At 58.8% G+C, this 15817-nt stretch overlaps 1 protein-coding gene across 3 annotated transcripts in view; it reads left to right on the plus strand.

The window, feature by feature from the left end:
- The window catches only part of SMOC2 (SPARC related modular calcium binding 2), a 168647-nt gene that overhangs the window by 147392 nt on the left and 5438 nt on the right, over positions 1 to 15817 (plus strand). For 2 of the 3 annotated variants that reach the window (XM_030316795.1, XM_030316796.1), the window contains exons 10-11: positions 8711 to 8807; positions 10487 to 10761. In XM_030316795.1, coding sequence (XP_030172655.1) covers positions 8711 to 8807; positions 10487 to 10761 — 372 coding nt within the window. The remainder of the gene's footprint in view (positions 1 to 8710; positions 8808 to 10486; positions 10762 to 15817) is intronic. The other variant, XM_030316798.1, reaches the window with a different exon arrangement.

Here is a 15817-nt window from a genome sequence, read left to right on the forward strand (position 1 = left end):
ACAAAGCCTACATCTCAGAAATGGCAGGAAAGTGAAGCCAGAGAAGGAGGTGTCCGGCTGAGTGGCCAGCGCACAGCCGCTCTGAGGTGTAGACTGGGCTGCGAGAACGTAGACACGTGGCCCTCGTCTGCATGGACTCGACCTCCGTTAATGAAAGTGAACAACCGGATGGGATCCATTCAACAGTAATTCGAGAATCAGCTGGACGGGAGAAAGTGCCGAGGCTGTCACAACACGGGACACGGTGCACGGCACTTGCCGTGGAGGTGAGCGGGAAGCCGGGCTCCGTGCGGGAGGCGCAGGGAGGGCGGGGACCGTGCGGGGAAGCGGCAACGGCCGAGGCGAGGAGCCCGTCCCAGAGCAGAGGCCCCGTCGTGGCGGCCCCGTGGGGGCGCCTTTTCCGTGGTCGCAGCCGTGGGCTCTGAGGTCGGGCCCGGGACTCAGGAGCCCGGCGCTGCCCCTGCCCAGCAGTGTGGTGCACCGTGCTCATTGGCGCAGGGGGAAGGTGGCCGCGGTTCTTGTGGGACGGGCTGACGCCGTGTCGGTAAGTCGGCTCAGCCCCGGGCTCCGCGCACGGAGTGGAGACCCGCGGCCCGAGTGCGCCGTGATGACGTCGGCTCGCCGACGGCCGCGGCTACGAGGACGTTCTCCCGAGGGTGTCGGGGACCTCGGGGCGGGCAGGGGCTCGGCGCGCTCCCACCCTTGCCCACCCCTCGGCTGTCTGTCGGGGGATACCCCGTTCTGGGAGAGAGGGCAGCTGCTGACCCAGCGTCGACGCTCTGGCCGCTGCGGCCGCTTCCCCGAGGGCTCGGCTTCTGGGGCAGCGCCGGGCAGGGGTGTGGGCGCCCCGGGTGCTTTGGAGAGTGTCCTGCACAGCGTGTCAGAGCCGGGCCGGCCGGGGCTGGGCTGTTTGGAGCCTCTGCTTGAGTTCCAGGCACGCGGTCGGCCTCACTTCTGGTTTCCCTCGCCTCTTTAAAGAATGCGTGTGGCTTTTAGCCGGTTTACGAGCATGATTTCAGCATGACTTTATTGTGGTTTTACAGAACGGGCTCTGCGATACTTGACTGCGGGGAGCCGTGGCTTCCCGCGTCTCGGACGTCCCCTGGCAGCACGGGCCCTGCTTCAGGGACTTGTGGTGAAGGCCCGATGCCACCAAGTGCAGGGTGAATGCCTGCGGCTGCAGAGCAGACAGCCTGGCCCCTGGAGAGTGGGGGCTGCCCCTCCGGCCCTCAGCGACAGCTCGCTGAGCCCCCTCTATGTCCGTGGTGAGAGCTGCGTCCCTCAGGTGCCATGGGGCTGGTCAGAGACCTCTGGGGTTTTACAAGGCTCCCTCTGCAGTCCGTGGTCCAGGTGATGCAGAGCTTAAAGGGCAGGACGAGTATTCAGCGACGTAGAGTGTCTCGCTGGGAGACGTCACGTGCAGGAAGCACGGCGCCCGTGCCCGATCCTGCAAGGCACGAAGCGGATATTTGTGTCTGTGTGCACGACGGGGACAACGGGACGGGGGGACCTCCGTCGGCCGTGTGTCCTGCTGTCCGGGTTAGCTGTTCTCGGCCAAGCACAGATTCAGTGGCTGTGTTTTGGAGAGGCTTCCAAACTCCAGGCCGTTCCAGACAGCAGCTCAAGGTCGGGAGAGCAGCGTGGGTGTTTCAAGCAGAGTGGGATGCAGGGATTACGCGCTCCCAACGTGTCAGAAGGGCTCGGGACAGAGGGCGAAGGCTGCCACCTGGGCACATCTGTGTTGCTCGTTTCCGAGTCAGGAAGCCCCTGACCCTGCCGCTGCTATCTCACAGGACTGCGTCCCGTGCCAGGAAGCCGCGAGAAGGGCCGAGGCGGGTGGTCGCACCCGCCGCGAGCCTGCCCCACGGCGGCCCCCCTCCTGCCTGCACCGGCTCCCCTCACGGCACCCGCTCCACATGGCTGCCACGTGTGGTTAGCGATGAGGAAGGTGACAGAAGTTGTCTTCACCCAACCTTACGGTGCCAGGAAACACTTCCCCGCTCTTTTCCGGTGAGGAGTTTAGTGATGGCTCTTTGCAATCACATCAAGGTCGTTGGTGCTATAAAATGCGATTTACAAGCACTTCATAGATTGGAAGCTTAGTTTTTGTGACAGTCAAGGACGGGCTTGCACAGGCTCACAGTTTTTACACATATGGGCGGTCTGTCTCGTGCTTAAGGCTTGTGTTCTTTTTTTTTTTTTTTTTTTTTTTTTTCAACGTTTATTTATTTTTGGGACAGAGCGAGACAGAGCATGAACGGGGGAGGGGCAGAGAGAGAGGGAGACACAGAACCGGAAACAGGCTCCAGGCTCCGAGCCATCAGCCCAGAGCCCGACGCGGGGCTCGAACTCACGGACCGCGAGATCGTGACCTGGCTGAAGTCGGACGCTTAACCGACTGCGCCACCCAGGCGCCCAAGGCTTGTGTTCTTTCTTCACTTCCTCACACAGGATATGAAAGAGGCAATAACGAGGAGCAAACTATTGGAAGTAGAAATAAATGAGCTAGTGGTTTAAGAAAGTTTTCTCTAGGGGCGCTGCGGGGCTCAGTGGGCTAAGCCTCTGACTTCGGCTCAGGTCACGATCTCACGGTTCGTGGGTTCGAGCCCCGTGTCGGGCTCTGTGCTGACAGCTCGGAGCCGGGAACCTTCTTCGGATCCTCTGTCTCCTTCTCTCTCTGCCTCTGCCCTGCTTGGGCTCAGAGACTCTGATCCTCGAGTCCCACAGGCGCTGGCCCAGTGCCGATTTCCAGCACACGTCATGGCAACTACTCAGAGCACAGTCGCCAGCCTGTGAAACTCTTTGTTTAGAATAATGAGAAAATGTTGGAAATACGGAAATATGAAAATAAATATATGAAATAAGTACGGAGAAGATAGGAAAACTAGAGTCAGTACGTAAGAGTCGAGATTTTGTTTTCATCTTAAGATTGGAAAGCTTCGTGGGTGGCTGGGTGGCCAGTCCGTTAAGCATCTGACTTCGGCTCAGGTCACAATCTCATGGTTTGTGAGTTCGAGCCCCGCGTCGGGCTCTGTGCTGACAGCCCGGAGCCTGGAGCCTGTTTCGGATTCCGTGTCTCCCTCTCTCTCTGCTCCTCCCCTACTCACGCTCTGTCTCTCCCTCTCTCTCTCTGTCTTTAAATTTAAATAAACTTGGGGTGCCTGGGTGGCTCAGTCGGTTGATCATCCGACTTCAGCTTAGGTCATGATCTCGCAATTCGTGAACTCAAGCCCCACGTTGGGCTCTGTGCTGACGGCTCAGAGCCCGGAGCCTGCTTTTGATTCTCTCTGCCCCTCTCCAACTTGCTCTCTGTCTCTCAAAAAATAAGTAAATGTAAAAAAAATTATAAATTAAAAAAATTTATAAGATTGGAAAGCTTCGTGCTCTCCCCCAAAGGCTGTGTTTGCGGGTAGGCCCTTGCTCGTGGCCACCAGTGTGGACTGAACAATGGCGAGTAGGCCTGGGCCTCGCAAAAGTCTTAAGGAGGAGGTGCTTCTCGGTGGCAGGGGACTTGTGCCTCACGCCTTGTCTTGGCACAGTGCTCAGACCCAGGGCCGGGTTGTACCCTCACTTCCTGCTGTAGCCACAGGACAGAGCCTTGAGTCCCTCTGGAGGACAGATGGGCTTTCAGGACTGAACCTAAGCCCGTGTCCTGCAAAGGACATTCTCTGCATACTTGCTGTGTAGACTGAGGCCCATTTAACCCAGGCCGGGCCCCCCAGAGTACCGCGTCCTCCCTGATGCCCCCTGAGCTCCTCCCTGGACCACAGGCAAAGCCCGGCCCCCTGGGCCCCCACAGTGCACGTGGAACACTTGAAGACCATAAGTCGGATTGTGTCATCCTACAAACCCCCCCGAAGGCTGGTTTCCCTGCAGGTAAAGTCCAAGCTTCTTCCAGTGGCCCCCGGGACCCCGCAAGCCTTGGGGGGGGGTCCTCCCCTGTCCTGCTGCCCTCCTTCCCTCACAGCAGCCCAGGGCCACAGTTTTCCTAGCGTCTCTGCTCCGTACGACCATCAGCGTGTGCGACGTTTCCTTCTTTGCTTTGCCAGAGTCTGTGTTTTAAACGATATCAAAGCAACTTTATTTCTTGTTTTTATTTTTTATTTATTTTAATGTTTTTATTTATTTTTGAGACAGAGACAGAGCATGAGCAGAGAAGGGGCAGAAAGAGAGGGAGACACAGAATCTGAAACAGGCTCCAGGCTCCGAGCTGTCAGCACAGAGCCTGACGCGGGGCTTGGACACACCCACTGCAAGAACATGACCTGAGCCGAAGTCGGACTCTCAACCGACTGAGCCACCCAGGCGCCCCTGTTTCTTGTGTTTATAAATGGCCGCCTACATCAGTTTCCTATACATTTGAAATAATGAACATAAAAGCAGGCCGCCAAAACTTCCTGCCAGTCACTGTTAGATGCTCGAAAGCCGATTCGTGTCGGCACCCCTGACATTTCCCACCCTGCGAGGCCACTTAGAAACGCAGGACCTGTCAGTAAGCTTGGCCCCTTCCACTTCCCTGGCCCAGAAGCCCATGCAGTCACCTGTTGGTCAGTGCCCAGCCCACACCCGGGTGTCAGTGTTGGCTGACACGGGTCCAAAAATATGGATGTCGTCATGTGATGCTTTCTCTTGATGATGTCCGAGGAAACCTCCATCATCCTGCTTCCTTTTGGTGGCAGTCCCGAGCGAGCCAGGTGGCAGGACGGACGTGAATGCTACTTAATGCACAGGGCGGTTTTTGCATGTGACTGAGGCAGCATCCTGAAGATGCATGTTTGTATTTGAAAGGAAAAGGGAAAAGAAGAAATTCTAATTTCTATATGAAAAGCTATTTTTTATTTATTTTTCTTTATGTGTTTATTTATTTATTTAAATTTTATTTTTTTAAATTTACATCCAAATTAGTTAGCATCTAGTGCAACAACGATTCCAGGAGTAGATTCCTTAGTGCCCCTCCCCCATGTAGCCCATCCCCCCTCCCACCACCCCTCCAGCAACCCTCAGTTTGTTCTCCGTATTTAGGAGTCTCTTCTGTTTTGTCCCCCTCCCTGTGTTTATATTATTTTTGTTTCCCTTCCCTTATGTTCATCTGTTTTGTCTCTTAAAGTCCTGATATGAGTGAAGTCATATGATTTTTGTCTTTCTCTGACTAATTTCACTTAGCAGAATACCCTCCAGTTCCATCCACGTAGTTGCAGATGGCAAGATTTCATTCTTTTGATTGTCGAGTAATACTCCATTGTGTGTGTGTGTGTGTGTGTGTATGTATATAAGTATATATGTATGTGTGTGTGTGTATATATATACACACACCACATTTTCTTTATCCACTCATCCATCCATGGACCTTTGGGCTCTTTCCATACTTTGGCTATTGTCGATAGTGCTGCTATAAACTTGGGGGTGCGTGTCAGAATGGCTAACACGAACAACTCAGGAAACAGCAGGTGCTGACGAGGATGCGGAGGAACGGGAACCCTCGTGCACTGTTGGTGGGAATGCACACGGGTGCAGCCGCTCTGGAAAACAGTGTGGAGGTTCCTCAAAAAACTAAAAATAGAGCTACCCTGCGACCCAGCCACGGCACGACTAGGCACGTATCCAAGGGATACAGGTGTGCTGTTTCGAAGGGACACACGCACCCCCATGCTTATAGCAGCACTATCTATACGAAAAGCTCCTATTTTTTAAAAGAAGGACATTTCATAGAAAGCGAAGAATGCGTTCACCTTAAGAGTCAGCAAATGAAATGGTTTTTCAAGTGTCCCAGTGTAAACCAGGCTCCGAGACCCCCAGTGCGTGCGGCAGACGGGGCGGCTGGCTGGGCCCGTCCGCGGCTGCACTGGAGCCCGGGGCACGGCCCTGTGGCCCCAAACCAGGATTAGTGCTCAAGCGTCTTCACGGAAATCGCACTGAGCCCCGAGGGTTTTACTTGGATTCTGCAGATAGACACAGGATCAACAGCATCGTCAGGCTAAGCTGTAGGCTTTGTTTGGCCACAGATTCATAAACAGATTGCTGCAGTCATTCTCTTCCAGCTTTGAAAAGGGCAGTCTGGTTTCCTCTCCCTGCGATGTTTCTCTAAGTGGCTGTTAGCTGTGTGCCTGCGGACAGCAGGACGCTCGCCCTGCCTGCTCCCTGCGGGGCCGCCCCTGCGCTCCGCGGGAGAGCTCACTCGTGCGGACAGCTGTCCCCGTGTGACTTTGTGTCACGTCGCGGAGCCTGCGGGCTGTGGTTTAAACAACACAAGATCTAGGGCGGCCGTCTAGCCGCCCCAGGGGCCACCGTGCAGGGTGAGCAGGAGGCGAGCCGAGGAGCAAGGGCCCGGCCAGGAGTGGCCGTCCTGTCGGCACGTGGCCCCCCGGGGCTCCCCGCCGCCCTGGCCCCGCCAGCAGTCTGCAGGCCCCTGAGGAGGTCTCGGCCCTCACTGCCACCCTGGCCTGTCTGCTTCCGACCAGCGGCTCTGTCCCCGAGGAGTGTGCGTGTCTGTCCGGGTCACGGCGCCCTGTCCCCGGAGAGACCCCCCGTCTTCCCAGCAGAAGCCCCCGAGGTCTGGGGGCGCTTTGCTTCTGTGTCAGGCCTGTTGCTGCTTTCGTGTATTTCCAAGATCTGGTCCACTCCATGGTGACATTTCCGTTCTGTACCCCTGTCACTTCCACGCAAGGAAAATCTGCTCAGTGGGTTCTGAATTTTTTCCGATTTCTTCTCATTTTGCGTTTTCATTTGCTTTGTCTCAGGACTGGCTTTGAGCAGCAGCCCCCATCACCCAGTGGCAACCCTCATCCCAGGGTGACTGGGGGGGGGGGTCTCCGCTCTGCTCCCGGGGGGAGTCCTCTCAGAAGCAGCCCCCGAACACCGCGATAGACGCCGCGCAGATACCGCAAACCCAGGCCGGCTGCTTTCTCCGGGGCCTCCCCACCTCCACCCCTCAGTCTAAGTGACCTGCGGTCCTGCCCGTGCCCCGACTCGCGGGGATCGTGGGACCGTGCTCCCCGAGCCCTCGTCGCGGTGAAACCCACTTCCCCACTGATGGGGAGTGGCACCCCCATTCCTGTCTCATTAGCTGTTACCCTCGGAGTGGTGGCCACGTGCTCCCAGAGTCTGGGGTAAATCAGGACTCTGTGGTCCTGTCGGCTGAGGCGGGGACTCGGGACGCTCGCTCCGTGTAGGTGATTGCGGCCACCAGGCCCAGCGCCTTCACGGGGGCTCAACAGTGTCTGTGGAGGAAGGGCAGCAGCGTGAGCAGGACCTCCTATCTGCAGGCGGACTGTGTGTGTGTGTGTGTGTGTGTGTGTGTGTGTGTGAGGTCCAGCTAACCTCACCCAGAGCGCGTGTGCACGGCGTGGGACCCAGTGTGCCTGAGGACAGTCTTGCAGGTCTGGTGGCTTTGTCTTTGTGAGACGAATGCGTTTCTTATTTTCTTTATTTAAAATGAAGTTTACAAAGGGGCGCCTGGATGGCTGGGTCGGTTGAGCATCCGACTTCGGCTCAGGTCGTGACCTCACGGTTTATGGGTTCGAGCCCCGCGTCGGGCTCTGTGCTGACAGCTCAGGGCCTGGAGCCCGCTTCGGATTCTGTGTCTCCCTCTCTCTCTGTTCCTCCTCCACTCATGCTCTGTCTCTCTCTCTTCCTAACCGCCCCCATCGAGGCCCCTGTCCTCCCAGCTGGAGTGCGGGGGCTGCGGGAGGCTCCCTGGGTTTCCGAACCACGTGCGACTCACCGGCAGCCCCCAGAGGGAAGAGCTAAGCAGATCATGATGTTTTCTTGAGAAGGAACATTCTCTCAATGGTGTGTGTTTTCCCTATGGAGTGGGATCTAGTTTTTTGGTTCTATCAAAGGGGAATAACGCCACTTTTTTTCACTGTTAACCTCCCCTCCCCCCGGTGAGGACTCACATCTTTTCTCTGATACGTGTACTTAATGAAGCGCAGACAGGCCTGGATGGATACCTGCTGTAGGCAGCCAACACATACTTGCATAATAATAACCACAACTCAAGTGTCAAAAGGAAAACCAGAGTGTGTTAAACCGCATAACACGTTGGTCTTTGAATGACTCACCGGCCGTCTCACTGAATCACCGTCCGACCCAGGCCGAGTCTTCTGACCTCTCCAGAGCCCGGAAAGGACGCACCTGGCCCGGCTCTTGTCCTTGTCCCGGAACAGGATGGGGCGGAGTGCGGCAGGTGCGGGGGCCGGGGAGCTGCAAGTGGCGTGAGGGTGGAGAAGGGGGCTGCCGCTAGGCGGTGCCTTGCGGGTTAATAGATTGAGGGAAGCCGAGCTGCCCGTAAGCCAGCCACTCTGCGCCTGTGGGGTCCCCCAGGCCCACCGGGACAGGCGTCCGGCCACGTCCGTCTCCAGCAGGGACCTCACGCGTTTCCCGGTGCCCGCAGGCACCAGGAATCCGTACGTAGTGTTGGCCAGTAGGGGTGCCGCCCGGGACTGCCGCTGTGGATATCAGTGCCTGCGATCTCTGAGTCCCGTGTGGCGACTCGGTAAGTGTCAGATGCCATCATTCACGAAAATCAGGACCCCACATCAATATATGTATTGCCATGTGTCCACATGAGCTCACTGATACTAAGGTACCCCGACATTCTGATTTCCAAGACATAAACATTTCTTTTCATCACAGGGAAAGATCTCTTCTATTCTGTGGGTTCTGTGAAATACGAGCAAAAAAAAAAAAGATGCTGACTTTCTTTTTTTAGGTTGTCCGGGTGCCAAAAAGAATGAGTTTCTGACGAGCATTCTGGACGCGCTGTCCACAGACATGGTGCACGCCGTGTCCGACCCCTCCTCCGGCAGGTATGTGGCAGGGTCCGAGGAGGGTCAGTGAGGGTCCGAGGAGCCTTGGTGATCGCCGGCTAGAAGCTGGTGCAGCCGTGAGGCATCGGAGGCATGGTCAGCATAGGAGGACCCTGCGGGGCTCATGGTGACGGAGGGGGGACCCTGTGGGGCTCATGGTGACGGAGGGGGGACCCTGCGGGGCCCACGGGGACAGAGAGGGGACCTGCGGGCTCATGGTGATGGAGGGGGGACCCTGTGGGGCTCATAGTGACGGAGGGGGGACCCTGCGGGGCCCACGGGGACAGAGAGGGGACCTGCGGGGCTCATGGTGACGGAGAGGGGACCCTGCGGGGCCCACGGGGACAGAGAGGGGACCTGCGGGGCTCATGGTGACGGAGGGGGGACCCTGCGGGGCCCACGGGGACAGAGAGGGGAACTGCGGGGCTCATGGTGACGGAGGGGGGACCCCACAGGGCTCACGGGGACAGAGAGGGGACCTGCGGGCTCATGGTGACGGAGGGGGGACCCCACAGGGCTCACGGGGACAGAGGGGGAACCCCGTGGGGCTCACGGAGCTCACATATCACAGCGGGTCGAGGCAGAGCCTGGGATTTCCAGTGGCTGCACCAGGCTGTGGCGGGTGGGAGGCGGGAGAGGAACGGAAAGCGGGGCCCCGGTTCTGACGGCTTTCCGCCTTGGAGTTGCATTTCAGAGCCATCGAGTCGATTTTCATAGTTTGAATTAAGATGTTTGGTTTCACGTTTACAAAATACCGTGTGTCTGTTGTAGAAAAACCCAAATACGTAAGATTTACCGTCTCAAGTGTACAATTCGGTGGCATTATTCACAGTGACACTGCTCACGGTGACTTGCGAAACTCTGGACGCGGGTGGTCTGATGCCGCGCAGGGGGTCGGGGTTCCGGGGCTCCGGGCCGTGCTCCCCGCGCCCTCCTGGGAGCGTCCTGACGCCGTGTGCTCCCCACAACTAACCGCAGGCGCCAGGGGACCTCCCAGCGCTGCCTGGACGTCTCATGGCAAGCCCTGCGTCCCCCTGGGAATTAGCAGTAACTTATTTCTTTTTTCGAAGAGCTTTTTCTGAGGGAGAATCTTCCCGTGGTTACTTCCTTAGAGTGCTGGCCTCCCTCCTGAGTATCTCGTCTCCTAGATCTTAAAATACCAAACTTTTCTTGAAATCCAAGGGTAAATGTCTGGTTACCACTTCAAGATGTATTTTTATTTGCATCCGGCAGTGTCCCTGTGGTATAAAGTGCTATGTATGCCTGTGCGTCACATTTAAAGGAGTCGGGAGCCTCGGGGTCCCAGTGTCTGTAGGGCCATGGATGTGCGAGCTGACCCGCCAACCCCACGGAGCACCGAACCTGGGACCCGGGGCTTCTGTCTTCAAACGCTTGGCCGACACCAACTGTGTAATTCACACGCATAAATTCATTGTGTCGTTTGCCGTTTTGAAACCAACTTGAAATATTTTTTAAAGCCCTTTCTCTAAATTGTTTTTAAACCTCGTTATATGGAACGGTGAATCTTTGCTGGCTTAGGCGCCGGCACCGTGGGAATGACGGGCAGGGCGCCCCTCTGGGGGGGCTGGTGCGCACGGCGTGCCTTCCGTAGACGGGCAGGGGCAGGGCGGTGACGGCGGTGTGGCCGCGGCTCCTGACGCCCTTGTGTGTTCTTGCAGGCTTTCCGAACCCGACCCCAGCCACACGCTAGAGGAGAGAGTGGTCCACTGGTATTTCAAACTACTTGATAAGAACTCCAGTGGGGACATTGGCAAAAAGGAGATCAAGCCCTTCAAGAGGTTCCTTCGGAAAAAGTCAAAACCCAAAAAATGCGTGAAGAAGTTTGTCGAGTACTGCGACGTGAATAATGACAAGTCCATCTCGGTGCCGGAGCTGATGGGCTGCCTGGGGGTGACGAAAGAAGAAGGTAAAGCCAGTGCCAGGAAGCGCCCCAGTAAGAGCCTTTCTCGTTGTTCTGTGCTTTGCCACGCATCGGGTCCCGACGCCCGCTCCCGCGACTTCTTACGAGGGTAGATTGTCCTTTGGTCTGAGGGTGAAAGAAAAGCACCGTGTGCCTCTTACGTGGAGCTCATTTGTCCGTAGAAATGACAGCAAATCGTCCACAAGCGTCCGAGGGAAGCCAGTTGGAAGGGGAGGAGCTGGGTGGTGCGTGAAGACAAGTGTTTTACTGTTCCGACCGCGGTGGCCGGCTTTCCAAACCTGTCCTGTCGTCCTGTGTTTGAGGTGCAAATCCGGGGACCGCATCTCGACTCCCACCGGACGTTCAGGCCGGCTTGTAAGCAGTTCGGTAGTTCCTGTTATGCAGACCCAGTATTGTGATGGCTGGAAACGTTATTTTAGCTGTTTTGCCAGTCGAGTGTATGTTTTCGTCGGAGGCTGGCCTGACCAACCAGCTGTTGTGGAGAAAGAGGATTCCCCGCGGTGGGTAGATCCCAGCACCCTCGGCGGGCAGGATGCACGGACCTCCTGCCTGCTGGCTGCGAGTGGGACTTAATGGCCTCGTTTGTACAGTGTGGGTGCCGGGGAGGGTCACCAATTTCAGTAACACCTCTGAGCAGGAAACCAAGTTGGATGGAGCTAGAGAATATCATGCTGAGTGAAGTAAGTCAGTCAAAGAAAGACAGATAGCATATGATTTCAGTCCTGTGTGGAATTTAAAAAAACACAACAGACGAACATAAGGGAAAGGAAGGAAAATACGATCAAAACAGAGAGGGAGGCAAACCATAAGAGACTCTTAAAAACAGAGAGCAGACTGAGGGTTGCTGGAGGGGAGGTGGGTGGGAGGATGGGCTAGATGGGTGACGGGCATGAAGGAGGGCACTTGCTGGGATGCGCGCTGGGTGTCGTGCGTAAGCGATGAACCACTGGGTTCTGCCCCTGTGACCATTATTACACTCTATATTAACTAACTTGGATTTACGTGGAAACAAGAAAGAAAGGGGCGCCCGGGTGGCTCGGTCGGTTGAGTGTCTGACTTTGGCTCAGGTCATGATCTCACAGTCCGAGAGTTTGAGCCCCGCGTCGGGCTCTGTGTTGATGGCTCAGAGCCTGGGGCCTACTTCGATTCTGTGTCTCCCTCTCTCTCTGCCCCTCCCCCACTCATGCTCGCTCTCTCTCTCTCTCTCTCTCTCTCTCTCTATCAAAAATAAATAGGGGCGCCTGGGTGGCGCAGTCGGTTAAGCGTCCGACTTCAGCCAGGTCACGATCTCGCGGTCCGTGAGTTCGAGCCCCGCGTCAGGCTCCGGGCTGATGGCTCAGAGCCTGGAGCCTGTTTCCGATTCTGTGTCTCCCTCTCTCTCTGCCCCTCCCCCGTTCATGCTCTGTCTCTCTCTGTCCCCAAAATAAATAAACGTTGAAAAAAAAAAAATTAAAAAAAAAATAAATAAATAAACATTAAAAAAAAATCTGAAAATTTAACAAAAAAAGGAAAGAAAGGAGAAGTGAAGGCAGGGAGTAGACGAGCGTGAGTTCATCATGCCGGGCTCGGCCGTCCTGTGTCTGCAGCCCGGCTGTGGAACACGGAGCCCCGAGCAGCTGGCCACGTGCGGGTTTCCAGAAGCAGCGGTTCCCTTCTGTCTTATTGTCCCTGTGTCCTTAGCCCTTGTCACGAGGGTCCCCCAACACTACTCAGCTACCAGGCTCCAGGCCAGGTCCATGTGTTTGTGTCCGCGTGTCTGAGGGCACAGTGGGAGGAGTGCGGTCTCCACGCGAGTGGGACAGTGACCCCGCCACCCCGGTCGCGACCCGCGCCAGGCCAGCAGTGGCCCCGAGCCAGCTGCACGAGAGCCCACAGGACTCATGACCCGTCACAACCAGCCCAGCCGCTCTTCTTCTCCCGGCTGTGCCGACTGGTGGCATGCAGTCCACAGAGTCCCGACTGTCACTGTCACCGCCGCCGGAGCCGTTGTCGGGGGTCTCCCGGGGCTCCGCAGTCGGCACCGGCTTCCACCCCGTCCTCCCTGCGCAGCGGCCCCAGCACCGAGCGTTAGACCCTCACGGCCGCCCCTGCCCGGGCTGCGCTTTCTGTCGGGCCCCCTGGCCCACCGCAGGCCGGCCCGCAACCTCCGGACGGCACTGGTGTGAAAACCAAAACTGCCGCCTCCGGGCCTTTGCACCAGCACAGCCCCCACCCCCGCTCCTTTGTTTGCGGCCTCGGGGTCCTTTCTGGTGCTTCTCCGCCGCTGCTTGTGACTTCCTGGACCGGGACAGCCGCCCTCGCCGCGTCCCTCACCTTGTCTTCGACTTCGGTTCCCCGAGGGCCCCCGGAAACTAGGGACCCTGTGCGGTTCTAGCCAGAAATGCCAGAGCCGGGGCCACTCGGAGGCCTTCGGGGGTCGTCACGGGAGCCGGTGGGCAGCAGGGGCCACCCGACCCCGCGGCTGCGGCACCAGGGCGCCGTCGGCCTCCGCTCCGAGGCGCTCCCGCGGGGAGAGACCAGGGCACCCACCCCGTGACCTGTGTGCCGTGGCCGGATGGGCGTGGTGCCGCCTCCCTTTGGAACCCGTGTCCAGGCCCTGTGGCTGCCACGAGTGGCCTAAGTGCGGGGTCAGCCGCGTGTGCAGCCTGCTCTTTCTAGGATCTTCCGCGTCGCCCGTTTCCGGATCGCACAGACCGGCCCACTGTTCGCAGGGAGCCCTCCCCTCGGCATCTGTCTGGTGGCCGGATACGTGCCCCGGATCTGGAGCTGAGGGTCCGGTGGCGGCACGTCTGTCAAGGCGCACCGTGCGGGCCACAGATTCCGGGCACCCCCGTGAAGGGGGGATGAGCGCGGTGAGAGCGCCCAGACTCTGAGACGGAGCGGGGTCTCCTCCGGTCAGGCGGTGACCCTCCCACCCTCACAACTCTGCCTTCCCGCGGAGAAGCCCGTGCGCTCCCCGACCCGCGCGGCTCAGTGCACGGCGTGACCGGCCGTCTGCGGAGGCGCTGGGCCCCGGGCGTGCGCGCTTCGTGTCCAGCCGTGACCCGGTGCGGGCTGCCTCCAGGTGATCCCCGCCGGGCCCCGCGTCTCTGCGCTCTCTGCCCGGCTTCCGAAGCGGCGTGAGCTCCCGCGCCGGGAAGGTGAAAGCATCACCTGCAGCCAGCCAGGGGGCCGCGACCTCACGGTGACGTTGTCCCCGTCGCCTTCTGGAGCTGCTTTCTCTGGGGGTGACGCCCTTCATTCGCGCGTTCGTTCGCTCAGCAAATGGCCGAGCGTCTGCCGTCAGCTAAGGGGCGGACAGAGAAGCTGAGCCTCAGAAGTTCCAGTTGACAGGAAAGGAGCGAAAGCACCCAGCCGGGGAGCCACAGGAATGGCGGCGCGTGCAAAGTGTGGCCGGCGGACCGGGGACACGGCACCGGGCTCTGGCTGAGGAGCTCGGCGGGCGTCTCGGTGGGAGTGATGTTGAGCGCAGCCCTCGGGGTGTCGGGATGGAGCCCTGGGGAGCTGCCGTCGTGCCTCAGGGCTCTGGGGCATCTGAGCGTCCAGCAGTCTCAGCCTGACTCGGCCAGAGGAGGGCGGCCTGGCAGGAACGGTAGCTGTGCGCGTCCCAGAGAACAGCCTCGTCTGGGCAAACCCGTGAGAAACCGCGGCTTCTAGAGGATTCCACCGAGTGGTTCAGCCAAGGCTGCCGTCTGTGGAAGAGACAGGATGGGAAGGTGGTCTTCCTGCAAACGCTGGCCCTTGCTTTGCTCCGAGGAGGGACCGCCGTCGTCGTCCTCCCCAGAGACCCTCACCTGGAGGGGTCAGGCCCTTGCTTTGCTCCGAGGTGGGACCGCCGTCGTCGTCCTCCCCAGAGACCCTCACCTGGAGGGGTCAGGCCCTTGCTTTGCTCCGAGGAGGGACCGCCGTCGTCGTCCTCCCCAGAGACCCTCACCTGGAGGGGTCAGGGCGCTGAGGAAGCTGGCGCTTCAGGGTCACACGCCTGGTTGGTGATGACCAGCAATTGTCTCAAAATCCCACCTCCCTGTGAACACTAGTGCTGGCCTTTGGAGTTGGGTTTGAGTGCCTTAATCGATTAAATATCCTGTGGTTTCAAAACATAGTATATTGATAGAGGATTTGAGGTATATTAGGGCCAACAGGGCAGGAGACCGCTGCCATGGGGAAGACAGTCTGTGACACGCGGTCCCAAGAGAAGGGGGCACAGCACGACACGCAGGGCCACACGGGGACCACGGTCAGTCGGGGCAGAGGGAACGGGGGAGACGTGGACAACTTCCCTGAGGTTTCCATGGGGAGGGGCACATGAGGCTGGTCAGCAGGTTCAGGACAGACTGGTTTGAGTGATTGCAGGGGGCTCTGGGGTGTCAGGACTGCCCCAGGTTGTCCAGGACCTCCCCTGGGGTGACAGGGTGGGGGGCTAGCTGTCAGGACGTACCCTGGGGTGACAGGGTGGGGGGCTAGCTGTCAGGACGTACCCTGGGGTGACAGGGTGGGGGGCTAGCTGTCAGGATGTGCCCTGGGGTGACAGGGTGGGGGGCTAGCTGTCAGGACCTGCCCTGGGGTGACAGGTGGGGGGCTAGTTGTCAGGACCTCCCCTGGGGTGACAGGGCGGGGGGCTAGCTGTCAGGATCTGCCCTGGGGTGACCGGGTGGGGGGCTAGCTGACAGGACCTGCCCTGGGGTGACAGGGTGGGGGGCTAGCTGTCAGGACCTCCCCTGGGGTGACAGGGTGGGGGGCTAGCTGTCAGGACGTGCCCTGGGGTGACAGGGTGGGGGGCTAGCTGTCAGGATCTGCCCTGGGGTGACAGGGTGTGGGACTAGCTGTCAGGATGTACCCTGGGGTGACAGGTGGGGGGCTAGTTGTCAGGATGCGCCCTGGGGTGACAGGGTGGGGGGCTAGCTGTCAGGACCTGCCCTGGGGTGACCGGGTGGGGGGCTAGCTGACAGGACCTGCCCTGGGGTGACCGGGTGGGGGGCTAGCTGTCAGGACCTGCCCTGGGGTGACAGGGTGGGGGGCTAGTTGCCAGGACCTGACCTGGGGTGACCGGGTGGGGGGCTAGTTGTCA

The sequence above is a fragment of the Lynx canadensis genome, chromosome B2, assembly GCF_007474595.2.
Source record: "Lynx canadensis isolate LIC74 chromosome B2, mLynCan4.pri.v2, whole genome shotgun sequence".
NCBI classification, from domain to species: domain Eukaryota; kingdom Metazoa; phylum Chordata; class Mammalia; order Carnivora; family Felidae; genus Lynx; species Lynx canadensis.